Source organism: Glycine max, chromosome 1 (assembly GCF_000004515.6).
Source record: "Glycine max cultivar Williams 82 chromosome 1, Glycine_max_v4.0, whole genome shotgun sequence".
NCBI lineage: Eukaryota > Viridiplantae > Streptophyta > Magnoliopsida > Fabales > Fabaceae > Glycine > Glycine max.
In genome coordinates this window covers 54,697,691-54,724,948 of record NC_016088.4, presented here as the reverse complement: position 1 = coordinate 54,724,948, position 27,258 = coordinate 54,697,691, and the positions used below count along the sequence as shown (strand labels likewise).

At 34.3% G+C, this 27,258-nt stretch overlaps 2 protein-coding genes across 2 annotated transcripts; both read left to right on the top strand.

The window, feature by feature from the left end:
* Positions 1–2,570: 2,570 nt before the first annotated feature.
* LOC100797178 (FCS-Like Zinc finger 2) lies at positions 2,571–4,520 on the top strand. Its single transcript, XM_003517340.5, has 2 exons — positions 2,571–3,314; positions 3,824–4,520. The coding sequence occupies exons 1-2, from the start codon at positions 3,031–3,033 to the stop codon at positions 4,008–4,010; spliced, it is 471 nt and encodes a 156-aa protein (XP_003517388.1). The 5' UTR covers positions 2,571–3,030; the 3' UTR covers positions 4,011–4,520.
* A 5,392-nt stretch (positions 4,521–9,912) lies between these two features.
* On the top strand, positions 9,913–26,603 carry LOC100796650 (lon protease homolog 2, peroxisomal). Its single transcript, XM_003517339.4, has 17 exons — positions 9,913–10,155; positions 10,536–10,651; positions 10,742–10,850; positions 11,172–11,341; positions 11,857–11,948; positions 12,257–12,436; positions 12,520–12,603; positions 18,566–18,693; positions 18,858–19,059; positions 19,148–19,354; positions 20,000–20,130; positions 20,627–20,840; positions 21,276–21,578; positions 21,987–22,181; positions 24,493–24,738; positions 25,757–25,858; positions 26,121–26,603. The coding sequence occupies exons 1-17, from the start codon at positions 10,049–10,051 to the stop codon at positions 26,202–26,204; spliced, it is 2,670 nt and encodes an 889-aa protein (XP_003517387.1). The 5' UTR covers positions 9,913–10,048; the 3' UTR covers positions 26,205–26,603.
* The last annotated feature ends 655 nt before the right edge of the window (positions 26,604–27,258 follow it).

Below are 27,258 nucleotides of genomic sequence, written 5' to 3'. Positions count from 1 at the left end.
ACTTATAAATTGCAGCTTTTTTATAAATTGAATAAAGGAGTGTTTTGTAAGAAGAAAATAAAGAGGTAAAATGGTGTAACGAATGAAAACAAAATAAAAAAATCAAATAAAAACAAGTAAATAATATAGCAATAAATTTAAGGGTGTTTAATGGAAGAAAAATAAATAAATAAAATAAGATAATTGATTGTTATTTTTTTCAACAAGAATGAATCATTGAAACTTGAGAATCGATTATCCTGTTGCACAATCGATTGTTTTTTGTTTTTATTTATTTTGGTGATCATGTCATTTTCTTTTTATTTAAATCAATCAATTTTAAACATAGCCAATTAATTAATTTCAGTAGAAAGTGGGGTTGTGATTTATTTTTACTCGTTTTTTATGAAAAAAATGCTAAAACTTATAACTTTTTTTTATTCCACGCAATCAAATATGCACAATTTCTATTTTTTTTTCCATGTTCACTTTTTTTTTGTATTTCTCACTTATCATCGGGCCATAAATGACTTCACTTAGATTTTTTTATAATCATCATAATAAAAAATATAATTTAAATAACAATATTTTTTTTCCAAATAAGAGATTACAGATATCTTTCAATCCACAATTTATTAGGTCAGAGATTAATTTTATTCCCATCACTAATTTATTTTTTTTCTTTTACATATAATAAAAATCAAATACAAATGTTTTTACTAAGTAAATTATTCTTATCCATGTGAACAACAACATTCATTTGTTAAACTATATTATTGATAAAGTAAGAATCTATAACCCAACCTCATTTCTAGGTTATATTTTTTCAAAAACATTTGCCGATAAAATCGGGTAGTAGTATTAATTTATTTTTGATTTAATTACTCATTTAGTCCTTATAGTTTTCAAATTTATCCATTTTAGTCCTTATGATTAATTAAGTGGTTTGTTTAGTTCATGTACTTTACCATTTAATTCCCAATAGATCTCTACTGTTAAAATTGTTTAACACCGTTAAATTATTGATGTCAGTCATCTTTCCCCGGAGCTCCCTCTCTTTCGGGAGGACCCCGCCGGCGAGGACTGTGGCTCCTCTCCCTCTGCCACCATCAACGTAGCCATGACCCTCGACACCAACTACCTCTGCGACACCATGGATGAAACAGATGCACATTTTTGCAATCCTATAACAAAACATAAAAAATCGTTTTTTGTGATACTGATTTGTAACACTCAGAAGCACATTTGATCTGTGGCCCAAATACAAAATCTTTTGCTTGCCCTGCTTTTATTTTGTTTTGTTCCATTTACCTTGTTCTATGTTCATCTCCGACACCCCTTGATTCATTCATTAGAAAGCCACAAACTTGAATTGATGATGGGGTACCTCTACCTTTCTTGTAGAGTCGAATCCGCTGTCTCAACCTCCAATTTTGTGTCCTCTTTCAAAGAGTAAAGCAGCAACATCAAGATCCAAGAGTTTTTGTACAGTGACCTCGAAGTTGCCACCAATGGCTTCTCCGACCGCAAGCTCCTCGACAAAGGGAGTCACAACTACGTCTACGAAGCTATCGTTCGAGGTCGTCCCGTGGCGGTGAAGCGTCCTTCGCAACCACAACATCATCATAACAATGTTCTCTAATGACTTGTCTCTTATTCTTCTTCCTCTGCACCCTCCGAGTTGAGAACGAGATCGACATCTTCCTCTGCATCCATGGTGTCGCGGAGGTAGTTGGTGTCGAGGGTCATGGTTACGTTAATGATGGTGGAGGGAGAGGAGTCGTAGTCCTTGCCAGCGGGGGCCTCCCGAAAGAGAGGAAGCTCCAGGGAAAGATGACTGACAACAATAATTTATCGGTGTTAAACAATTTTAACGGTACGAACCTATTGGAAATTAAATGATAAACTACAGAGACTAAAAAAATCAGTTATTAACTATAGAGACTAAAATGGATAAGTTTGGAAACTATAGGAACTAAATGGATAATTAAACCTTTATTTTAAAACATTAAAACCATTTAATATTTGCTAATTAGATTTTCGTTAAATACATATGACACGAGGTACCGAGGATTAATTGGAAATTATATATAGAAAAAAGGTAATTAAAATTATTAATGACATTAAAAAAAATACAATTGTTAATTTATTGATACAGGAGGTAGTACTGTGGTAGTAATTCAGAAGACCAAATTAGTTGGGTTTGGAATTGAATGTGAGAGGCAGGTGGGCCGTGGCCCCATTAATTAGCCCCTGAAAAGAACCAGAGTAAGAAAAGAAACAGTGCAGTAGTTGTAGTATTGTAGGACACACTCACATATATTAGGCGGTGTGATTGACCGTTACTCTTACGCGCACTGCGCGAGTTTGGGTCCCAAGACTTTCCTTTCACCCCGCAATTTGACAAGCAAGAGAGGGACATGTGCTGTTCGGTCCAAACTGGGCCCCACCACTTCCCAGAATTGCAACTGCAAAGATCTTCCCTCCCCCACTTCATACCCTCATATTCCCTTCAAATCACAAAACTGCCACAACCCTCAAAATAAATGTTTGGTTGATCGTTATAAAATTAATTTTGAATTTAAAATTTTATACTAAATCTTATTTTTAATCTATTTATGATAAAAAAACCTAAACATAAATGATATTACTTCAAAATTAATTTTATGAACATCCATTCCAACACGTTAATTTTCACATCACATGGCATTCCTGTAATTTTAGATACCCTCCAATAATTCAATCAATTAAATAAATGAAAGTGTTTTTCCTTTTAGATGCAGGTATTTCTAGCCAATGGGTTCGTGTTCGTAAGTTGTAACGGGGCCGCTGTTTGTTTATTATTATAGCCCCTCTCTCGTTTCCACATTCAACGAACAAAACAAAAAACCTTCACCTACTACTTTATAAAAACCGTCCCTTCTCTTCTCCTTTCCCAAATCAATTATTCATCACTGTGTTGTGTTGTGTTGTGTTGTGTTGTTCCTTCGTTCGTTCCCTCCACTAAGCAAAACCCAAAAGACATTCATTTTCGTTTCGTTTGTATAGAGCATGGCCGGTGGTTCTATCAAGAGACATTGTTTCTCCGAAGAGGACGATGTGGAGCCTGGGTATTCTGGGCACAACCACTTCCATCATTACCAACACGGTTTTATTTCTAGGACATTGGGTTATGGCACTTTCTACAACCGACGTGTGAGGAGCCATTCGATTTTCTCGCCGAGATCTGGGAGATTTTATGATGCCAGATTCGAAGACCACCAACCCCACTTTCTTCAAGCTTGTTCTCTTTGCAAGAAACCTCTCGGGGATAATAGAGACATCTTCATGTACAGGTCTGTTGCCCTAATTCCATCTTCTTATTACACCTCCCAATTACTTGATTTTTTCAACTTTTACCAATCTTGATTATGATTCTTGAATCTAAAGCTTTCTTTTCCTCCCTCTCCGCATTGCTTAGAAATTAGTACATGCCTCAGATTCCGAGCAATCTTCACGTAACATGTGATTGAGTATATTATGATTTCTTTCACTGTAAATTGAAAGTCTCAGTCATAAGTTACATAAAAGTTTGGGTCTTGGGAATTGTGGTGTTCTGGGACTATGTAATAATTTCTCTTGCGTTGCTGACATTAAAATTCGATATTCATATACCCAAGGGGGTTCATTTTTACGATCCGCTAAAAATGAAGGTTTTTACTCTTTTTGTTTTTTGAATTTTCTCTATTGGGTTTGGTTTTCATTCTAGTTTGAAAATTGTACTTTCATTTGGATTTGAATGTGAATTTTGTTAGAGATCTCCTTTGTGGGTCTGGGTCTGATATTGGTGACAATTTAATTGCAGAGGGGACACGCCTTTTTGTAGCGAAGAGTGTAGACAAGAGCAAATAGAGAGAGACGAAGCAAAGGAGAAGAACAAGAACCTTTCATCCTCGATGAAGGCTTTGAGAAAAAAGGAGCAAAGAAATTCTGTCTCCCCAAACAAGACCCAGGATTACTCCTTTCGTGCAGGGACGGTTGCTGCCGCTTAGTTGAAACTTGTATGGATTAAGAGAAAAGAAGAAAAAATAACAGTTTACCAGCTACAGCCTTCTCCCAAAAGAAAGGAAAAAAAAAAGAAAAAAAGAAAAAAATTAACAAAGGAAAGTAGAAGTGAAGTTCCAAACTAAGTTTACTTTCTTTTCCTCGAAGAAGGGTCAAGAGAGAAGAGATCCCCCCTAAAAAAAGGATTTTGGTTCATGAAGCTGTATATGGTAATACGTGTAGAGAAGTTCGTTGCGTGTGGAATCCTCTCTCCCAATTGGGCTTCATTTTTCGGGTTTATTTTTAAAATATATATATACCAACGTCTTTTTTTTTTTTTAATCAAGGTCTTAGTTACTAGTATTACTATTTTATGGTGTGGTGTCTAATAGTTTCAAAGTTTTTACGAAGAAACTGAATAGTACCAATTTAGTTGATATTTCTTTACCTAATTCTATGTGTATTTTTAGCCTTTTATGTGGCATTTAAATATGAATCCTAGAAGGGAGAAAAAGGAACATGGACGGACTTTAATATGCCGTGGCTGTGGCCTGCAGGACGAGAAACCCTATGCCACTAAGAAATTGGGAGAGTCTCGTGGAATTTTGAGGTGTGAAACGAACTATTTGTCATCGATGTTATAAAAGAAGCAATCGACAATTAAGAAAAACCTTCTATCACTGTTTCGTTTTTTATTTAATAACTAATGTAATGTTCTTGATTCCGGAAATAAATACTCTGTTGTAATCATGTCTATAATTGAATGTTTGTTTTATGCGGCCGAGATCAGTGAAGCCTCACTAAGATCATTAATTAACAAATACTGGTATCACGAATTTAGAGGCTGTTATTTAAAAAAGGAAATGGGAGTACTCTTGTTAACAATGAATGTGATATAAAGTTAATTGAAAGAAGAAGGGAGGGAGGAATAATTATTGAATTCAAATTTTTCTCATTAATATATTAATCAGTAATATTTATCAATAAAAAAAATTCCTCTAGGAACACCAGACATATGGATCAGTTGGTAGTTTGAGTACTGGGAATGTACTTGTTTTTGTCAAATCTAAGGTAAAAATACTTAAATTTACGTATAAACATGGTACTTTGGTAAAATTGATATAGATTGACGATTTGTAAGTGACACATGATTTTTTTTTTAAAAAATTCAAAAATATGTTTTACAAATTAATGGGTCATGCAAGAATTAAATCTATGATTTTCGTATTATTAACAGAACACTTTAACCAACCAAACTAATAGATCAATTATATTATAAAATAATTAATGTCATTATATATAACTCTAAAATTTCTATTATATATTTAATTCACATGTAAATTTACGTAATAAATTTTGTGACAATTAATTTTGATCTAATAATTAATTTGTTTACATATATAAATTATAAATAAAAATCATAGGTTTAATAAAAATTTATATATATAAAAAATACATTATTAACATAAATCTACTAATTTATTTTTTGGCCTTATTACAACTAATTTTGATCTAATAATATATTTTTAGCATATATAAATTTTTATGAAACCTATGATCTTTATTTAAAATTTATATATATAAAAAATACATTATTATATCAAAATTAATTGTAATAAAGCCAAAAAATACATTAGTATATTTATGTTAATAATGTATTTTTTTTACATGTATGAATTTTTATTAAACCTATGATTTATATTTACAATTTATATATGTAAATAAATTAATTATTATATCAAAATTAATTGTCACAAAATTTATTATGCAAATTTACATGTGAATTAAATATATATTAAAAATTTTAGTGTTATATATAGTGACATTAATTATTTTATAATATAATTGACCTATTAGGTCAGTTGATTAGAGCGTTGTGTCAATAACGCAAAAGTCATAGGTTCAATTTCTTTATGGGCCATTAATTTTAAATTAATTCGCAAAACATATTTTTGAAAAGAAATAAAAAAATCTTGTGGGTCACTTATGGATTGGGTATCAGTTTTACGGAAGAGCAATTTTGGAATTGCACATCTTGTGCTGGATGTACTAGTAAATTGACTGGTGCGCAAAGCAAAACCCCTCCTTATGGAATCACTTGTCCATTCCTGCCTAAGCCCATCATGGAATCATCAATTGCCCAAGGACGTATCCAAAATTAGGTGGATTTTTCTTCCTGCTTCGCTTCGAACACAAATTCTTCTACACCCACATAATTATTAAAATTCAAACTTTACCCCTATTTATTTCTTCTTCTTCTTTGGTTTGTTTCTTCATACACCATTGTTCGTTTTGGCCAAGCTCCTCCTTCATTGTTGTGGTTGGTTTGGTTGAGGTGCATTGTCGTGGTGATTTGTTTGCATTTTGTGATTGTTGTCGTAGTGGTTGTTGCGGTGCAACAATAGAGGAGGTAAGTTTTTTCATTTGTAACTTGAAGTTGAATATGTGTGAATCCGTAATAAACATACAAATTGATAATCTATATGAAAATTATGGATTAACAATTCGTATGAATCATAAGGATTGTCAATTCGTATAACCTAATTTTAAAAAAAATAAATAAATAAAATTTATTCTGAATGTTTTTTTTAAAAAAATTTAGTTATATTTTTTGATATATTTGTGTAAATATTATTACATTAAGTAGTTTATGCAAGTGTATAAAATATGAAAATTTAGATATAAATTTTCATATATATGCTTATCAATTTCATGTAATATATTATTATATGCAATAGAAAAAATAATAAAATTGTGTGATAGTATATATTAAAAACGGAGGTGAATGATGGAGGATAGAGTTAATATGTAAGACTGCATTTTTTTAGGGTTTACTTATTTTAGTGTTTAGGGTGTAAGATTTACTTTTTAGGGTTTAGGATTTCCGAGGTGTAGTGTTTAGGATTTACTTATCTTAGGATTTAGGATTTAGAGTTTACTTTTAATCTATTTAGCTAAAGAACATAATAATGAAATACCACATAAACGCAAATGAAAACCATAGTGATAATATCTATGAAAACCAGATGGATTTGTATCTCCCGGATGTGTTGCTGTTGCGGGTTATTTGGAACCAGAGCCTGATCTTGTTTACTGTGTTGCAGAGTCACTTGTTGAGGAAACAGAATTTGAAGATTTGAAGGTTTGGTTGGCACCTGACTCATATCCATGGACCTGTCATATCTATCCAGTACAGAGTGATGCTTTGCATTTTGTTACTCTAAGACAAAGCAAGGAAGAATCCGACTGGAAGCCAAAGAGGGTCCGTGATGACCCTCACTGTCAGTTGCAATCACCATAGTCTGAAAAGTGTTAACCTCCGTTTTGATTTCGTGGAGGACCACTCCAAAGCATGTCGTATGCCATCTCCAAAAGAAGACAGTAATGTAAGTTGGACGATAAATATAATGAGAGGCTGTGTTCGTCGTGTGATTATTACTGCTTTCCAACATCCAATGGTGATGAGACTCGGATTGGGATAATGTATATATTCTCTCTGATTCTGTGGTATATAGTGTATAAAAGCACCACTTGGGAAACTACCAACATTCATATACAATTTATCTACTTATCCTTGTGTGTGTGCTGCTCATGTCTCGACTATTTTGCGAAGATACGTTGGCATTTTCTTTTTCAAAAGCCACATACTTGATTGCGAGGGATAGAATATTGCATGGTTGACAAATGTAAACAAAGACTGGCCACAGGGGTCTATTTTAAAGATTCGCCGATTTTATGATGCTATACGAACATTATATTTTCGTGGCTGAATTGATGCACTATGTCCTTGAGCGAAAACTCTGCATAACAAATTGTGTATAGCCTTTTCTTGGTCGATTTCATTCTTAAAATTGTAAATTAGGATTATTTTTGTACTAGATATATAAATCAAGTTGTTTAATGAGCGATCTCTTTTTGGGTTTTCAAACATTGGTATTCGAAAGTTAATTTTTACTTAAGAGTTGGGTAAATCTAAGAATACAAAATTATTCTTGTACTTATCTTTTCCATTCACTAGTCTTTATACAGGTATTGTTAAATTTTTAAAAAGAAAAATATATAAGATAATCATGACATTTTGCATTTTAAAATAGAAATTTATTTTTAAAGCTTATTATTAGAAATCATTTTTTTTATATGAACAGACAGTTGAATTTTCATGTAATTGTATTGAATTATTTTTTTATGGTTAAGATCGTAATCATCATATCAAATAACAAAGAAAGATGTGTAAGATTTCTTTTATATCTTCAATGTGCAAAGGAGTATTAAAATAATAATTAATTTAAATTAAAGTTATGTTAATATTATCTTAAGTTTTTTAATTAATTGTGTCTATTCACATTATATTTATGCAACATTGCTCTATATTATCTTATAATTTACAATTTTCTTTGTGGTGTTATGTGAATATTACAAAACATGATTGTTTCTATCTTTCCATTTTTGGTTTTAATTTTGCATGGTTATATCTTTCTTTTTTTTTTTTTTTTGAAAAAAATGGTATTCACATGCTTTATATTTATAAATTCCATAAAGTATTAAAATTATTGTTCAATAACTAGGATTTCCTTGTTGTTATTTATAATTAATTTTTTAATTTAGCGGCGTACTTAGATTGTTGTAAATCTCTAGTATTTTTTCTATTGTTATTAAGTTTATAAAATTTCGTACAAATAAAACTACTTTCGTAACAGAATAAAATTTATTAACATTATTTAAAGTAGCTATAATAAACGTGTACTTGACATTATCAGCATTAGTTGTATTTATAAGAGTTTAAAAAGAGCTAGATTTTCTAGCATGAGGCTCAGGGCCTTAAGATGGGAAATACTAATCTATTATAAAGTAAGACACTATCACTTCATTCTGAACTGAGGTATCATCTTTTTTGTCAAGTGTATTATTATAATTTTTTTCCCTAGATAATGGCGTTGATTCAATCAACACTTAACGAGTGGACTGATGCTTCATTTTCAATCTCAGATGCCTTGTTAGGAAGATTAAGCTTTCAGTCCAATATGAAATAATGAGAGATATTAAATTACGGTTTAATTATTCATTTACCTTTATAGTTTTTAAACTTATCTTTTTTTAATTTATATATTTAATAAGTAAATTTTTTAATTTTAATAAATAAATTTATTAGTCTTAAAATTTATATTCTAATTCCCACCAAAAGGTCTTTATTGTTAATTTTTTTCAACTTCATTAGTTAAAAAGTTTTAATACAAAAATCTTTTGAAGATTAAAATGTAAAATTAAGGACTAAAAAATTCACTTATTAACTATAAAGATTAAAAAAAATATTTAAAAACTATAAAGATTAAAAAAAATATTTAAAAATGATAAAGACTAAATGAGTAATTAAATCTTAAATTACCTTTAAAATAAGTTAAGTTACCCTAACTATTTATTTTATTCACAAATTTTTGCACACGCAATTACCATATTCAAAAGAATATTGACTGATATTGTTGTTATATATATAACTCGCATACCCTATTTTTCCATACAAAATTTTGAAGAAAATGATCTCTCCAAAAAAGAAAGATAAACACATACGAATATTCACGTAAACATTTAACACGGCTATGGTGGCTGGCTGGTTGCTATGGCGCCAAAATTGAGAATAATAACTGTTGAGTTATAAGGGAAGCAACTCGTTGTGAATAAGCAGCTGGCTAGCTAACAGTGAGGATGTGATACCGGACGGTGAGTTAGGTGCAGGACCACAACAACTAACAAGTGCCAACTTAATATCCAAAATAGGTCGATCAGTTTAGATTATAGCCATAGGAATAGGAGTTGGGCGTTGTTATGCGTTTCATTGGATTGGATAGACATAAATTTCCACGTCAACACAAAACACAATAATAATAATAATAATAATAATATTACATCCATACAACACACTAAGACATCATTGTGATGCCACTGCCAGATTGCTGAGTTGAGTTGAGTTGAGTTGAGAAGCCTCTCACACCAAACCAAACCTTATTCAATTCTCTCTCTCTCTCTCTCATATCGAGAATCCAACAGCAACATGGCGGAATCGTTTGAGCTTCCGAATCGGTTAGCAATCCTTCCTTTCAGGAACAAAGTCCTTTTGCCTGGCGCCATCATCCGAATTCGCTGCACTTCCCCCATCAGGTCAATATTATATATATTGCCTATCCTTTCAATTTCACTTTTCCATATCTCAATTCTTATTATATATGTTCCATTTTGTATAATAGAGTTTGTTTCCTGTGATTTGGTAGTTATTATTAGTTAATAAACAGTTATTTCTCCTAGTAGCACTAATAAATTTACGAAACTTGTGAACTTGATTGTGGAATAATGCCCCTTGCGTCTCCGGTCTCTTATTAAAATCGTTACTTGATTTGAAGAAACAGAACTGAAGCGCTGCATGTTTCTGCAATTAATTAATATCTTGTAGTTGCTTAGTTAAACTTTTGATTAAGGGATTGTATTGTCTTTAAAGTTGAAAAACACATGCATGTGGCTGTTTCCTTAATGAATGAATGCAGTGTAAAGTTGGTGGAACAAGAACTTTGGCAGCGAGAAGAGAAGGGGTTGATTGGCATCTTACCAGTACGTGATGCTGCTGCTGAAATTCAGCCCGCGGGTCCAGTTATATCTCACGGTAATAAACTTATCAGTAGTCTTTTTAAAAAAAAAAATAATAATAAGAAAGTGTTTCTAATATTTATTTTTATGTTCCTCTCCCTTGTAGGCAAAGGTACCGATTCTCTAGACCAAAACTCAAAAGTTCAAGGTGGTTCATCAGATTCTCAAAAGCTTGATGTGAAAAATCAGCATGATGTTGTTCATTGGCATAACAGGTATAGCTCGAGGGAACATCCTTTTGTGTCACTTTAAGAATCTAAAGATCAAATTACATGATATGTATACATTCTAACAATTCATCAGACTATCTGCATAAAGTTGTATCACCAAAAGATTTTCTTCTAAAGGGTTTTGATTTATTTTTTTGTCTCTTTTCTGCTAAATTGATGGTTCCTCTTTCATATTTCTACCTTAAACATTTTATACCACACCTCTCAATTTTCTAATGCTATGGAGTAAAAATTATCTTGTGGTTTTTTAGAAAGGAAAAAAAAAATCATCAAATGGAGGTGGATTTTAATAGAATTCATTTCCAGGGGGGTAGCTGCTCGAGCACTACACTTATCAAGGGGAGTGGAGAAACCTAGTGGGAGAGTCACATATATTGTTGTTCTTGAAGGTCTGTGCAGATTTAGTGTCCAGGAACTAAGCACGAGAGGAACATACCATACTGCAAGGATATCATCCCTGGAGATGACTAAGACTGGTAAATCAATCATATTTTCCTTAAAATGAGTTTCTGTATAGGAAATGTTTAATTTTGTTATGGATGTTATACTTTTAAACTTCATTCTGGTATTTTTGTCAACCAATTATAATAATGATAATCATTATCTCAACTATAATTAAACAATGAATACATTTAGTAATATGTTCCACCTAAGACTAAGGGTCACCTTCTCACTACTTATTTTAATAAACAATGGGAGGTAAGGGCATGTGATTTTACAAGTTCTTGAAGTAGTTTTATTCTTTCAATCTCCTTGTTTTCATTTTAATAAACATTGTTACATTTTGTCATCATAAAATGATAATAATAATAATAATAATAATAATAACAATAATAATAATAATAATAATAGTAATAACAACAACAACAATAAGAATAATAATAACAATAACAATAATAATAGATTTAGAGCAGTTTGCTTGATACTATCATTATAGATGCTTAGTTCTTATCTTTGAAGATGCTGAGTTGCTTCCATCTTTCTCAACTAGAGATGGAACAGGTGGAACAAGACCCAGATTTCATAACATTATCTCGCCAATTTAAAGCAACTGCCATGGAGCTTATTTCTGTTCTGGAGCAGGTAATTCAACTAACATAATAACAGAGATGGAAATATTGTTTGAACATTGATCATTAAACTCCCCTAGCATGTTGATATAGATGGTTGAAGAATATCATTTGATCCCACGATTGGATAGAGTATTTCTTAAATATATGAAATGTTGCCTATGAACCTATGTCTTCATAGCCTGTCCATAATCTAATTTGTTTGTTGGTATGAACTATTATGGTTTAGTTATATATTATAATTATTTATGATATCATGGGCAAGTAACAATTTCAACGTTGTATGAGCATTAGTAGCTTATATTTTATTCTTTTATATAGAAACAAAAAACTGGTGGAAGGACGAAAGTTCTTTTGGAGACTGTTCCAGTTCACAAGTTGGCTGATATATTTGTTGCTAGCTTTGAGATAAGTTTTGAAGAGCAGCTATCAATGTTGGATTCAGTTGACCCTAAAGTGAGGCTTTCAAAAGCAACAGAATTGGTTGATAGGCACTTACAGGTAAGTAATAGTGTTAATGATGCTTCAGATGAGTTTGGTTTCCTATTATTAATCTCTGATTCCAGTTTTGCCCATGGATGTAGTCAATACTTGTAGCTGAGAAAATTACACAAAAGGTTGAAGGACAATTGTCAAAATCTCAAAAAGAATTTCTTCTTCGACAGCAGGTTAGCTTTCTTGCACCATCCTTTTGATGTATACTTGGAATGTGAATGCAAGAGTGTAGGGAGATATTGATAAATATTTATACCTTACTAAAATTAAATTACATGTTCCAAGCCAAAAGTTTTTTATGACAGTGATTTCAAATGGAAAATTCCTGAGCAATCCCCTTAGCTTAGATCAAGCGTTGACTCCTTTAATATTTTTGGAGTTCCTATCCATATGTAGAGTCTTAAATTTAGAAGGAATAATATTTTATTTTCTCATATCTGAATTATGAGGTCATTGGACCTATATGTACATGAGTCTACTGGCTATTTTAGGAAATATGGAAACTAATTCTCGGGAGACAAATCCCTATAATTATGGGATTTATTCTAAATACATAATCCTAGTATTAATAGCCATATACAGCTGTGATAGAGAATAAAAATACAATCAGGGATAAAATATAAACTTTTCTAAAATACACACTAAGTAACACGATTTTGACACTTCCCCTCAAGCTGGTGAATAAATGTTCTTCATTCCCAACTTGGATATAATTCTTTCAAAGTTGACGCACTTCAGTCTGTTGGTGAGTATATCTACAAGTTGATTTTGAGTGGACATATATGGAGTGCAAATCAAGCCATTGTCTAGCTTTTCTTTGATAAAATGTCTATCCACCTCAATATGTTTGGTTCTATCATGTTGCACTGGATTGTGGGCTATACTAATTACAGATTTATTGTCACAATATAACCTCATAGGTTCATCCCACCTTATCTTTAAGTCTTCCAATATAATCTTCAGCCATAGAAGTTCACATATTCCTTGGGCCATTGCTCAAAATTCTGCTTCAGCACTTGATCTAGCTACTACACTTTGTTTTTTGCTCTTCCAAGTCACCAAGTTTCCACCAAGGAAAGTGCAGTATCCAGTAGTTGATCTCCTATCCACAACCGACCCAACATAATCTGCATCCGTATATGCTTCAAGACTTACACTCTTGTTTCGTTTGAACAAAATCCCTTTTCTTGGAGTCCCTTTTAAATATTGAACAATTCTAAGGGCAGCTTGTAAATGTGCTTCCTTTGGTTGGTGCATAAACTGACTGACTAAGCTTACAGCAAAAGCAATGTCTGACCTAGTATGGGATAAGTAAATAAGTCTGCCCACAAGTCTCTGATACATTTCCTTGTCCACGGCAATATCCTCCTCTGCACTTCCTAACTTTATGTTTGGATCAACTGGAGTACTTGCTGGTCTGCAAGCTGTTTTACCTGTTGCTTTAAGCAAGTCAGTGATGTATTTTTGTTGAGATATGAAGATTCCTTTCTTAGAATGGGCCACTTCAATTCCCAAAAAATATTTAAGTCTCCCTAATGTCTTAATCTCAAATTTTGTGGCAAGGCATTGACTTAACTCTTGCTGCTCCATTTTGTCATCCCCAGTTACTATAATATCATCTACATACGCCAATAATATTATTACTTCCCCTGAAATTGAATGTTTGATAAATAAAGTGTGATCACCTTGGCTCTATTTGTAGCCCAAACTTGTCATAACTTTGGTGAATCTTCCAAACCATGCTCTTGGGGATTGTTTCAGCCCATACAAAGCCTTTTTTAGTTTGCAAACAGTTCCAGTAGCAACCTGTCCATCATAACCAGGGGGTAACTCCATGTATATTTCTTCTTCAAGATCTCCATGTAGGAATGCATTCTTCACATCAAACTGCTGCATGTCCCAATCATGGTTTGCTGCTAATGACAATATTACTCTGACCGTGTTCATCTTAGTAACTGGGGCAAATGTTTCCAAGTAATCCACTCCATATGTCTGAGTGAATCCTTTGGTCACTAACCTTGCCTTGTAACGTTCAATGGTCCCATCAGCTCGATACTTTATGGTGTATACCCATTTGCACCCAACTGGTTTTTTTCCAGTTGGCAAAGTGGCAAGTTCCCAAGTCTTGTTCTTGTTTAACGCCTCCATTTCCACATCCATGGCTTGTTTCCATTTCCTGTCAGATAATGCTTCAGATACAGAGGAAGGTGTGGGTGTAGTGTTTAGGTTTGTGAGAAAGGTTTTATAGGTAGGAGAGAATTTTTTAAAGGATAGGAAACTTGATATAGAGTAAAGTGGTTGTTGTGTGCATGTTCTAGTTCCTTTTCTAAGGGCAATGGGAAGGTCAAGGTTTTGGGTCACCTGTACTTCTGAAATTTCAGAAACAAACTCATTAGAATTATTTATAGGATTAGAAGATGTTACCTCATGTAATGATGGTGGATCAAATTCTTGGACATGGATAGAATCTGGAATGACCTTTTCTCTCCTTGAATATACCAGATTTTTCCCAAATTTCCCACCATTAGTCTCAGGTTGAGGTATAGATCTTGCTGTTGAATCTGGGGATTGCTCTGCTGAATCTGGACTTCTTTCAGTTTCAGGTACAGCAGCGCTAGTTGTCCCAATTTCAGGTCCAAATGTCATATTCGGAAGCATTAGAGGCTCATCTTCCTCTATTACATTCTCCCCCTGAAGATGAGGTTGTTTGAAGTAGCTTTCTTGTTCGTTGAAAGTGACATCCCTTGACACATAAAATCTTCTTGATGGAGGGTGAAAGCATTTGTATCCCTTTTGTGTGGTTGAGTACCCTAAGAATACACACTTGACAGCCCTAGGATCTAGTTCTCCCTTTTCATTACTATGAACATGTACAAAGGATACACACCCAAATATTCTAGGTTGGAGTTTATTTGTAGGATCCAAGTGTGGGTAGAATGAGAATAGGACTTGCATGGGACTTTTTGATTCTAAGATTTTTTAGGGTAACCTATTGATTAGGTAGGTGGCAGTAAGGAGGGCTTCCCCCCAAAATTTTTTAGGGACATGATTTTGAAAAACCAAGGCTCTAGTTTGGTTTAATAAGTGGTGCCCATTTTTCCTTTCTGCAATCCCATTCTGTTGGGGTGTGTTAACACATGAAGACTCATGGATTATCCCTTCCTTTTGACAAAAAGAGTTTAGCACAAGATTAAAGTAGTCCCTGGCATTGTCAAACCTAATTCTCTTAATGTTGACTCCAAATTGGTTTTAAATTAGAGACAAACTGAATAAAAATAGAGCTAACTTCAGATTTTTGTTTTAATAAGAAAACCCAAGTCATCCGAGTACAATCATCTATGAAGGTTAAAAATCATTTAGCACCTAAGATATTAAAGACATTAGCAGGACCCTATACATCAGTATGAACAAGAGAAAAAGAGAAAGAACTCATCTTATTACTAATGGGAAAAGATACACGCTTGTGTTTAGCAAGCTCACACACCTCACAATGCAGAATCCCCACATTTAAATTCTTAAACAAGGAAGGAAATATCGCTTTTACAACTTGAAATGAAGGATGTCCCATCCGGCAATGGTATAGTTGAATTTTATCTTTGCTGGTCATGGTGGATTCAGAGATGAGAGAGTGGCTCTTGGTAGGCATGTTAGGATCCTTTATGTAGTACTAGTCATTCCATTCTCTAGCATGTCCAATCATCCTCCCCGAGTTCTTGTCTTGTAATATACAAGAATTGCTATAAAAAACAACATTACATGAGAGATCTTTTGTGATTTTTTGTATAGAAATTAAATTGGTGGACAACTTAGGGACATGAAGGACATTTTTTAATGTTATGGATGGATTTATTTGGACCTCTCCTTGTCCTGTTGTAGTTATAAGGGTTCCATCTGCTGTGGAAATTTTCTTGTTGCTAGGACATGGAGAATATGTGGAAAAGTATTTGGATAGAGGGGTCATGTGGTCTGTGGCTCCAGAATCTAATATCCAGTAGTGGGTAAATGGTGTATCTGAAACATTAAGTCCAAAAGAAAATGAAAACTTACCAGAATATGTTAAGGAGCACGTACCTATGGGCTTCTCCAGTTTACTAAGGAAGGATCTTACTCTTTCTATCTCTTCATGATTTAGCTGAACAACCTCTTCGCTATGTCCAGCATTAGCAGTGTGTGCTTGCCCTTGTCCTTTCCCTTTTTTAGGACCTCCTTTCTGCCCCCATTATCGACTTGGGGGTTTTCCATGTAATTTTCAGCACTTCTCCCTTGTGTGGCGTGGCTTGTTGCAGTAGGTACACTAGACTTCCTCATATTTTTTCTCCATATTGGAAAATCCGTTTTCCTTCTGGTTAACAACCATGGTTGTTCCTCCTTCAACTATCATTGTTGAGCTTTTAGCAGTTGGGGTTTCCAGCATCAGTTTTCGCCTGCTTTCTTCACTCCGGATGATGGCTATCACTTCATTAAGTCCTGGGACTTTCTCTTTTTCCAAAATTTGGATTCAGACCTGGTCATATTCAGAATTCAGGCCTACCAAAAAATCATAAACTCTATCTTGTTCAATGTACTCCTTAAGGATTGTTGAATCTTCTGAACACCTTGCTTTGATGACTCGATAGTGATCCAATTCCATCCATAGGGATTTGAGTTGATTGGCATATTCTGTGACTGATTTGTTTCCCTGTTTGGCACCCAAGGTTTTCACTTTTACATCATATATTTGTGCAACATCCTTGGCCTTAGAATAGGTTTGTTCTACTGCCTCCCAAATTTCCTTTGCTGATTCAAGGAACATACATTTATCACTGATTTCTGGGACCATTGAATTCCACAGCCATGCCATGCTCATGGAGTCTTCTTCATCCCATGATTTGAACTTGGCATCCTTTTCATCAGGGGCATTATCAGTCAGGTGACTGCCCTTTCCTTTTCCCTTCAATATGGTCCTAATGAGTTGAGACCATCTAAGATAATTCTTTCCAGTTAACCGATAAGTAGAATGAATATTCTGTAATTCTCCAGCAATCTGGAATTTGTCCCCGAACAGGATTCACAATTTCAGCCATGGGTGAGATCAAGGCTGCAATGAGTAATGAAGGCAGCAGTGAAGGCTGCAATAGGTTTCAAGGTTGCGCAGCAATGAGGGCTGCGACTTAGGGTTTTAGGCACAGTCAGAGGCTCCTAAGGATCAGGAGCTCTGATACCATGTCAGAAAGTGGATTTTTCATGAGTTTAGCTCAACCCTACAAAACCGGCTTGTAAGGTGAGAATTACTCCCCACTTATATAGTTTATCTCGGCACTATTTTTATTCAATGTGGGACTTCAACATGTCCTATCACCACACCTCCCCTCATGCTCATCAAGGCTACCTGCCTAGAGCATGACAACTATAGGGATCCATGGATAGGCTCTGATACCATCTTAAATTTAGAAGGAATAATATTTTATTTTCTCATATCTGAATTATAAGGTCATTGAACCTATATGTACATGAGTCTGCTGGCTATTTTAGAAAATATGGAAACTAATTCTAGGGAGACAAATCCCTATAATTATGGGATTTATTCTAAATACATAATCCTAGTATTAATAGCCATATACAGCTGTGATAGAAAATAAAAATACAATCAGGGATAAAATATCAACTTTCCTAAAATACACACTAAGTAACACGATTTTGACATAGAGTTTTATGTTAAAAAAATTAGGTGATACAGGCTGTTGCCTAGCTATGAGAAACAGTGTCTTGTGAAAAATCATAATTCCTCTACCTATCTCATTGTTTGGAAGTTTGGATGTAAGTTTGTTTGACATAATCAGTGTGTCTTTGTTGCAAATGATTATTGCTTTGTCTGCTGAAGTTTAATGGTCTAAGGATTTACAAGCACCATCAAAACTTTGTTGGCCTTTTAAGAGTGGAAAAATACAGACTAAAGAGTGTCTTTAATTTTGTGTATGGAAGCAGCACGTAAATGGTTCAATATTAATATTATGCCAAGAATTGAATAACTTTTGGACTCTTTGGCCAGTTCAGCTGCAGAGGATCATTTTATTTCTGTTTATATGTTTTGTCTTGTATGGGCTTTTTTATCTAATAGGACTGTTTTTGTATTCGTTTCTGTGTAAAATATGTTAGATGAGAGCTATAAAAGAGGAACTTGGTGATAATGATGATGACGAGGATGACCTGGCTGCCCTGGAAAGAAAGATGCAAAAGGCAGGAATGCCACAGAATATCTGGAAGCATGCTCACAAAGAATTAAGGTACTTTTTGTTGGAAACATAATTGTACATGGCAATGCCTGATCTTTCCGAGGGAATTTCTTGCCATAAATTTCAATAAGGATGAAATTGGGATATTATCATAAATACAAATTACTTTACAACTTAGTGGAGACAATCAGTTGATTTTACGGTAATTCTCTTAGGAGACTCAAAAAAATGCAGCCTCAGCAACCAGGGTATAACAGTTCACGGGCTTACCTGGATCTTCTTGCTGATTTGCCATGGCAGAAGGCTAGCAAAGAGCTTGAACTGGACTTAAGGGCTGCACAGGAGCGCCTGGACACTGATCACTATGGTTTAGTGAAGGTCAAGCAACGGATAATTGAATACCTGGCTGTTCGCAAGGTTTTCAACACCCTGTTACTATGCCTCCCAGTAAATATATAGTAGTCTGCTTCTTAAAGTGTATCTGATATAAGTGTATGAATTGCAGCTTAAGCCAGATGCAAGGGGTCCAGTATTGTGCTTTGTTGGACCACCAGGTGTTGGAAAGACATCACTGGCATCCTCTATTGCTGCTGCTTTGGGCAGAAAATTTGTGCGCATATCCCTTGGTGGAGTCAAGGATGAGGCTGATATTAGAGGGCATAGGAGAACATACATTGGAAGCATGCCTGGGAGGCTTATAGATGGACTGAAGGTTTAGAATCCAACTTAGACATTGAACACTAACATTATCTGTTTCTTATAAAATTTGCAAATGGTTGTAGGTTTTATGATACATGGACTGCCAGCATTTTCTTGTTATCTTTCTTTCCATCTTTTATTCTCCTAGTGAAATAGACTAGAGATGACTGAATTATTAGGAAGCAAGGAGACAAACTCTAGATTTGGAATGTTTGTGCAGTACATTAAAAAGGAGAGTGTTGATTGGGTTACAATGCAAATTCTAGATTCTAAATTTTTAATATATATTACTTTGTAATTTACTAATTACGTGTGCTTACATGAAAGTGAAGTTATTTCATTACATTAATATATTTGCAGTTGTAAGTATTTTAAAGAGCAAGTATACTCTGTTTTTCTTTTGGCTTAATTGCACTTTTTACCCCCAACTTTTTAATTTTTGACAAATTTTACCCCCAACAAATTAATTTGGCGCATTTTACCCCCAATTTTTAAGAAACTTGCAAATTTTACACATGGCACGCATGCTTTGAAGTTTGCAAGGTCATGCTATAAGATTGGACCTAACAAATAAAAACTCATAATACTTGTTGGTTGCTTTGCTTTTCTTTAGGGTCTGAGATTTAGACTGATAGTTGCTTTTGTATTTGAACTAAAGAGAGTAGCTGTTTGCAATCCTGTCATGTTGATTGATGAAATTGACAAGACAGGGTCCGATGTTCGTGGAGATCCAGCTTCTGCATTGCTAGAGGTTCTTGATCCGGAACAAAACAAAGCATTCAATGATCAGTATCCTATACTATCTATGATGAGTTTCCCTTATCTTAATAATTTTTCATATTATATCAAAACAAAACATTGTTTCTGTGTTTTATTCTTTACATTTGGAAACGAAGTAACGAGGAATCAGTATCTATTTTCTGATCTGTGACTCCAGTTATTTTTCATTTTTACTGACAGGCTTTCATTCTAAATGTCAGTCGCATTCTCTTATAGTGTAAATAAATGTTGATCTATATCTTGCTAGCAATATATGTGTGTAGACTGTAGATTTTGCATGTCATTGCCCATTTGGACAGGAAACTGAACTTCATTAGATTGTTTTCAAGGCAAAATGAATGTTAATATCAGTAAACAGTTTTTATAAGGAAACTATGTTAATATTCTGTATATCCTGATATATCCATCATTTCACCAAAACTAGTTCATTTTTGTTGATTCTTTTTTTTTTCTTCTATTGCAATAAATAAATAAATAATCAAAAGTTGTTCCTTAAGTTGGCTAGTTATTTGAATGTTCCATTTGATCTATCCAAGGTAATTTTTGTGGCTACAGCAAATAGAGCACAACCTATTCCTCCACCTCTCCTTGACAGGATGGAGGTCATTGAGCTTCCTGGATATACTGCTGAGGAAAAGCTCAAAATAGCGATGCAACATTTGATTCCAAGAGTTTTGGAGCAGCATGGGTTGAGTTCTGAGTTTCTTCAGATTCCAGAGGTACTGAATTTTTTCTTAAGCAGTGAAAAGTTTGTTCTCATTCTGTGAAAGTGCAAATAGTTTGGATGCCATCTTGTTTATATTAAACCAAACAGACAAATAATATTCTGTTACCCATCTTTCAATGAAAGGAATGCCGGAAACACATACCGTATTATTAATTTTACCTAGAAGTATGTGTATAGGTCCAGAAATTCTAGGCATTAGCTATCCATTCTGGCAACTCTCTTTTCCCATTCTGCATGATATTATAATTGATGTTTTATATGTTCTCCACTTCCGTTAAAACTTTGTTAATTTAGCATTAGAAATCCCTCCTTAGTGATCCCTTGGGTTGCCTGCTCTTCTACTCATAATAAACTACTCTATACTGATTGTAATTTTAGAAAGAAATTTTGTGCTATTGGATCCTAATTAGAATCTACTTTGATGTAGGGGATGGTGCAACTGGTTATTCAGAGATATACTAGGGAAGCTGGTGTGCGCAATTTGGAAAGGAATCTAGCTGCCCTTGCTCGTGCTGCTGCAGTGAGAGTAGCAGAGCAAGAACAAGTAGTTCCACTAAACAAAGGGGTAGAGGGACTTTCCACCCCACTTCTGGAAAACAGACTTTCTGATGGTGCTGAAGTTGAAATGGAAGTGATACCTATGGGTGTCAACAATCGTGACATTTCAAACACATTCAGGATCACCTCTCCATTGGTTGTTGATGAAGCTATGCTTGAAAAAGTGCTTGGGGTAATTGCTGTGCAAATTTGTGTGTTTGCAGTTGAAGTTTCAAATACTGACACCCCCCCAAGAAAAGAAAAAATGATGGATTAAATTATATGAAAATTGTTGCCTGTCCATCAGTAACTGAAATTTAATGCCTTCATAGCTTGCCATATAATTCTGTATCGTACCTCAGGAAATTGTGTTTTCTGTGCACAAAGCCTCTATGTTTAGGTATATAATCACTTTGCACCTATGAATGCAGTTAGGGCTATGTTAAAATGCACTCCCAGTATAGCTCAGATATATAAATGAATGAGCACCTTGTGCATAATTCATCTTGAAAGAGATCTTATATAAACAAATATTCACTGGAAATTTGATTTGATAATATGGTTAAAGGGGAGGAATGCCTAATTTGTTTGTTAACTGCAGCCTCCAAAATTTGATGGAAGAGAAGCTGAGGATCGTGTTGCTACCCCTGGGGCATCTGTTGGGCTTGTTTGGACTACTTTTGGTGGAGAAGTTCAATTTGTGGAGGCTACAGCAATGGTAGGGAAGGGTGAATTGCATCTTACTGGACAACTGGGTGATGTAATCAAAGAATCAGCTCAGATAGCACTAACATGGGTAACCAACCACATCTAATTGAGTTTTAGCCCTCTTTTATCTTGATTCATTGATTGAACTTTTTGCCTAAGTGCTTGTTTGCCGTTATCCTGCTTTCCTTTTTGTTGATTTTTTTTTTGTCTTCCACACATTTGTTTGTCATCATTCATCCAAGGAGGGGACAGCAGCTCTATTCATTAGGTTGGTTCGAATGGCCTCAAAATGAAATCTCAATTTCATAAGAAATTGATCTCGTTTTGTGGTGTCATGAATGTTTTGGACTGCAATTTGTCCTTCAGTTGACAAATCTTTATAGACAATGTCAATATATTCAGCCCAAAGATTCATGAAATGAGAATAAAAATCAGAAATTAAGAGACTATCCTGTTGAAAAATGGCAATTTCATGTTCAAGTTGGAACCTACGAGCAGTTCTGTTTTGGTTATAAATTTTCTTCAGGTAGTCTCACATCTTTGCTGCCGTGGTGAAGGGTCTGAGATTGAGGACGATATTAGACTCATCAGAGCCTATGATCCAAGTCATGACCTATGTATCTTTGACCTCCCATTTGGCATGTGCCTCCTTGTGCGTAGTTTTGTCAAGAGCAGAATCAGTTCCATCAACATGACCCCAAAGCTCCTTGCCTTTGACAAAGATCTGGAACTGGAATGCTCATGTGGAGTAGTTCTTTTCATTAAGACGAACAAAGAGGACATCATATTTTTCAGTAGACATGATGCTGAGAAAAAATCACAGGAGGAAAAAAAAACAAGAAACTGGAGAAATCAAGAACAAAACCAAGATCAACGTGAACAGTACCGCGCAAAAGGCTAGAACTGGGAACTCGGAGACTGGGAGCGCAGCAAAGAAAAAAAACTAGGTTGGGATCAAAACCTAGACTGATACCATGTTAAACTCAGAGAAATTGGGATGAAAACTGTGTCTTCTCCTCTGGAGAATTCTCATTTAAATAATATGATACAATCTGATTTCTAGCCTTAAAGTTTGCTAAAAAACTATATATGATAACCTACATCTGGACTAACTAATTAAGGATATAATTACACAGTTACAGCTATACAATCATGCAAGATATGCTAGTTTAAAGGACCAACAAATCTGCACAAATAATGCCAAATAATCTGCCTATCAATTCTATTGACACTTCCATTGCTGAAGCATTGTAAATTTGTAATATATAAAGTTTTCTAAAAGGAAAGGAGTACATGGAAAATAAGGATAAGACATCCTCCTTGTATGGAACACAATACAAACTTCATAATCATTCTCCAACCTCTCTTATGTCTACCAAGGAAAATCCTTAGAAGACAAAATGTGCAGTTTAGAATGAATGAAAAATATCGAATAATATCTTGATTACATGTTAAATTATCTCTTAGGATTAGTTTTCATATGTCCTTATTATCCATCTCCTAGCATTGGTTTTCGTATTTCCTTATGATATTATGATTTGTTTTCTTATTTGATTAGGTCTGTAATCTAGTATTAATATATATGAAGGTTAGTGCTTTATGTCTTCTGTATTCTGTAACATATACATGATACAACACATCATATCGTACCATGTTAATATCAATTTCAAAGTTTCTAGTCTTCTCTCCTTTCTCTACACCTAAAACTCTAGAATCTCAGCATGTGCTAAACACCACGTATGGCTTTCAAAACTTTAACTTTCATGTCATATAAACACGCCTTAATCTTAGAACAGAAATGTTCCCTTAAAAACCAAGCATTTTGCTATAACCAAATACTAAAAAGAATAGCGTTCAGGCTGTTATAGAACCTTACTCTCCTTATCGTGGTGAAATCTGTAAACTTGATAAAGAAAATCTGATCCACTATCTAACAACAAATCCAAGATTCACCAAAGACTCAAGTTTTGCTCCAAATGCAAGTCAAATAAATATTACCTGCCCAAATCAAATTATTTTGGATGCTCCTTGTTTGGAAAGGTCATAGCTTCTATACATTATTTTTATTGGATTACTTGAGTAAGGAGTAAAAGATTATATTTTAAAACTACATGGCATCTTGTTCTTTAAATCTTCTAAGGGCTGTCATTTGAATATAAGTATTGTTTCATTAGGCACCTTTTTTTCCTTTTAAGAACAGCAAGGTGGTGTAGGTATCAAAAAGTAATTTGTATACTAAATTCAGTCATTTCAATTCCAGTCTACATGACACAGGTGCTACAGTTATAGGTCAATTGCGAGCATTCAAAACTTGTCATCTCACTGTTATATATGCATGGAAGTTGCTGCTTGTATCAATTAAAGACTCATTTCATTGACTATAACTGATTGATTGATAGGTAAGGGCAAGAGCAACTGAACTTAGGCTAGCTGCTGCAGAAGGCATTAATCTGTTGGAGGGCCGTGATATACATATACATTTTCCTGCAGGTGCTGTACCCAAAGATGGGCCTTCGGCTGGTGTGACTTTGGTAACAGCATTGGTATCACTTTTCAGTCAGAGAAGAGTGAGATCGGATACAGCTATGACTGGGGAGATGACATTGAGGGGTCTTGTACTACCTGTTGGCGGTATCAAGGATAAGGTAAGTTTCTTATGTTTCGTGACCGGTGTAGACTTTCAAAGAGATGTCAATGATAATGTCACAAGGGTAGTTGTGAATGTGTAATTTATTCTACATTTATCAGTACAGCTATCTATTGGAAAAAATCCAAGTCTCACATTAGTTAGAGATAAGGTCAAGATAGAGTATATAAGTGAGGGACAACCCTCACCCTAAGAACTAGCTTTTGGGGTTGAGTTAGGCCCAAACCCACATTCTATGATGATATTAGAGCCTATCCTAGATCCATTCAAAGGGTCACCCACCATGTTATCTATGTACAAAGCTCAAAAGTGTTGGGCATAAGGGGGTGTATTAGAAAAAATCTAAGTCCCAAATTAGTTAGAGATAAGGCCAAGATAGAGTATACAAGTGAGGAGCAACCCTCAACTTATGAACTAACTTTTGGGCTTGAGTTAGGTCTAAACCCACATTCTAAGACTACCAAGTACCAAATCATCAGTAGAGCTTCTCCTTATTTAAATGGATTAAGCTAGCATAAATCTATCTAAAGGTTATTAAATAGGTTAAATTAATTAGTAAGTCCTGAATTATTTAGGAATTTTTAGATGGCTCTTTATACCCATTTAGTAAGTTGAGCTTGTGGGGAGGACTTGTGGGGATGATGAGCTTTAAGTGTAAAAGTCTTGGACTGAGGATTAGTTTCATATCTGGCCCAAATGACCGAAGTCTGTTGGGATACATCGAAATCCCATCAAGGAGCCAAATGTCCTAATTACAGTAGTTATCAAAAAACAAATAGGTCTTTATAACAGCATAATAGCCTTAGAACTTATAAATCATTTGCAATTGGGTCCTTGGAAGAGGGTTCTGCTAGCAGACCATGAAGTTGCACGGAACATGGAAGAGGGTGCTACTAAGTAGTAATTTTGCTGACTTAAAAGCATTGATCATATCTGAACAAACAATCCCCAGAGACCAAAAAAAAGTTTAAGGCTATAAAAATGTGGCATAATCTGATTTTTATCTATCTTCACAGATATTAGCAGCACATCGATGTGGTATTAAGAGAGTCATCCTGCCTGAAAGGAACCTGAAGGACTTGGTTGAAGTACCATCATCAGTACTGGCCGATTTGGAGGTAATTCTGTTTCCTTGTATTCCATCATGTTTGCTCAATTTTTTAGTAGTTGTGAGCCGAGCCTAGTTTGTACCATGGTAAACATATATTTGGCCTGAAAGTTCTATCATTATTTTTATAGTAAGTACATTTTCAAAGACACCCCATGGACTTTATATCTGCATATTTTTGTGTTCCACATTCTTGTAGTGCTTAAAATCAGGTCCTTATCACTGAAATGAAACACAAGATAACTGTTTCCTTTTTTATTTTTCCTTAACAGATACTGCTTGCAAAACGTATGGAAGACGTGCTAGAGCAAGCTTTTGACGGTGGGTGCCCTTGGAGACAACACTCAAAGTTGTAATAGCATCCTTGACTTGCACGTTATGTGGCAATCCCCGGTGGCTTATGTATTCATTTAAATCCTGATCTATGCTATTGCAACATTGTTGGTGAGTGAGTACTTATCTCTTCAACTTCTTGTGATTGAGCACAACTCTAGAAACCGACAGTTTTGGAAAGGAGCTGGCATCTGCATATATTCTTGAGACTCCACTCTCCATAATCTTTTGTAAGTATTTTTTTTTTGCTTTCGAGCAGCTGTACTTATCCAAGTTCAGTAAATGATGTTTTTCACTCTCCCCTTCAGCACCCAATCCTTGGCTCCCTGTATTTTGTTAATCTTTTGTCATGTTACTATAATTTTATTATTGTGAATAAACCATTATTTTCTCCGAGCAAGGAAGCACTTCAGAACTCTCTCTTTTATCGACTTCCTGCCTGTTACTTGGCCTGGTTATCCCTTGTCGGTGTCTCAAAAGTGTTTAGATGGAGGAGTTTACAACATGGACAATCTTTCATTTATAAAATAAATAAGAAATTATTAGAAAGTTAAAGTGGACTAGTAGGTTCCATTGATTAGAGTCTACAAACAAGTTTTCAGTGTGATTCATTTTTTATTATATTATTTAGTTCGAGTTGGGTTGAACCAACATTTACAAAATTTACAAAGAGGTCTTATAGTGTTTTTGGATTTATGTTTCAACAACTCAATGACCAAACAGGAGACTTTTAGAAATTAAATACTAAAATATGGTTGTTCTGAAATATATTACCAGCATGAGGTTGTTTTGATTCTTTTTTTTTTTAACATAAACCATGAGTCGATGTGGTATTCTCCCAACCAAACAAAAATTAATGCATTGTTACACATGACAACATCTGAATGAACTCTCATCAAAGTGAAGTTACTATTGACAGTAACGAGTTCTACATGTGTGCCATGTGTCATCGACGCATGCAACTTACTACTATTTTTTGCTGGTTAAAAAAGTCTTATTTTAAGAATTATGCGAACATTAAAGTTTTATTAAAAGGGATACTCACTCTCTAAGTTGTGTATTTTAGGAGTTTTTTTA

What these genes read in the sequence shown, in the direction of transcription:
- LOC100796650 (XM_003517339.4), top strand. Translation starts at nt 10,049, where the DNA reads ATGGCGGAATCGTTTGAGCTTCCGAATCGGTTAGCAATCCTTCCTTTC. An exon ending in TGGTTGATAGGCACTTACAG is followed by an intron (nt 12,437 to 12,519) that starts GTAAGTAATAGT and finishes CCATGGATGTAG; the next exon opens with TCAATACTTGTAGCTGAGAA. An exon ending in TGCTTGAAAAAGTGCTTGGG is followed by an intron (nt 21,579 to 21,986) that starts GTAATTGCTGTG and finishes TGTTAACTGCAG; the next exon opens with CCTCCAAAATTTGATGGAAG.
- LOC100797178 (XM_003517340.5), top strand. Translation starts at nt 3,031, where the DNA reads ATGGCCGGTGGTTCTATCAAGAGACATTGTTTCTCCGAAGAGGACGAT. An exon ending in AGAGACATCTTCATGTACAG is followed by an intron (nt 3,315 to 3,823) that starts GTCTGTTGCCCT and finishes ATTTAATTGCAG; the next exon opens with AGGGGACACGCCTTTTTGTA.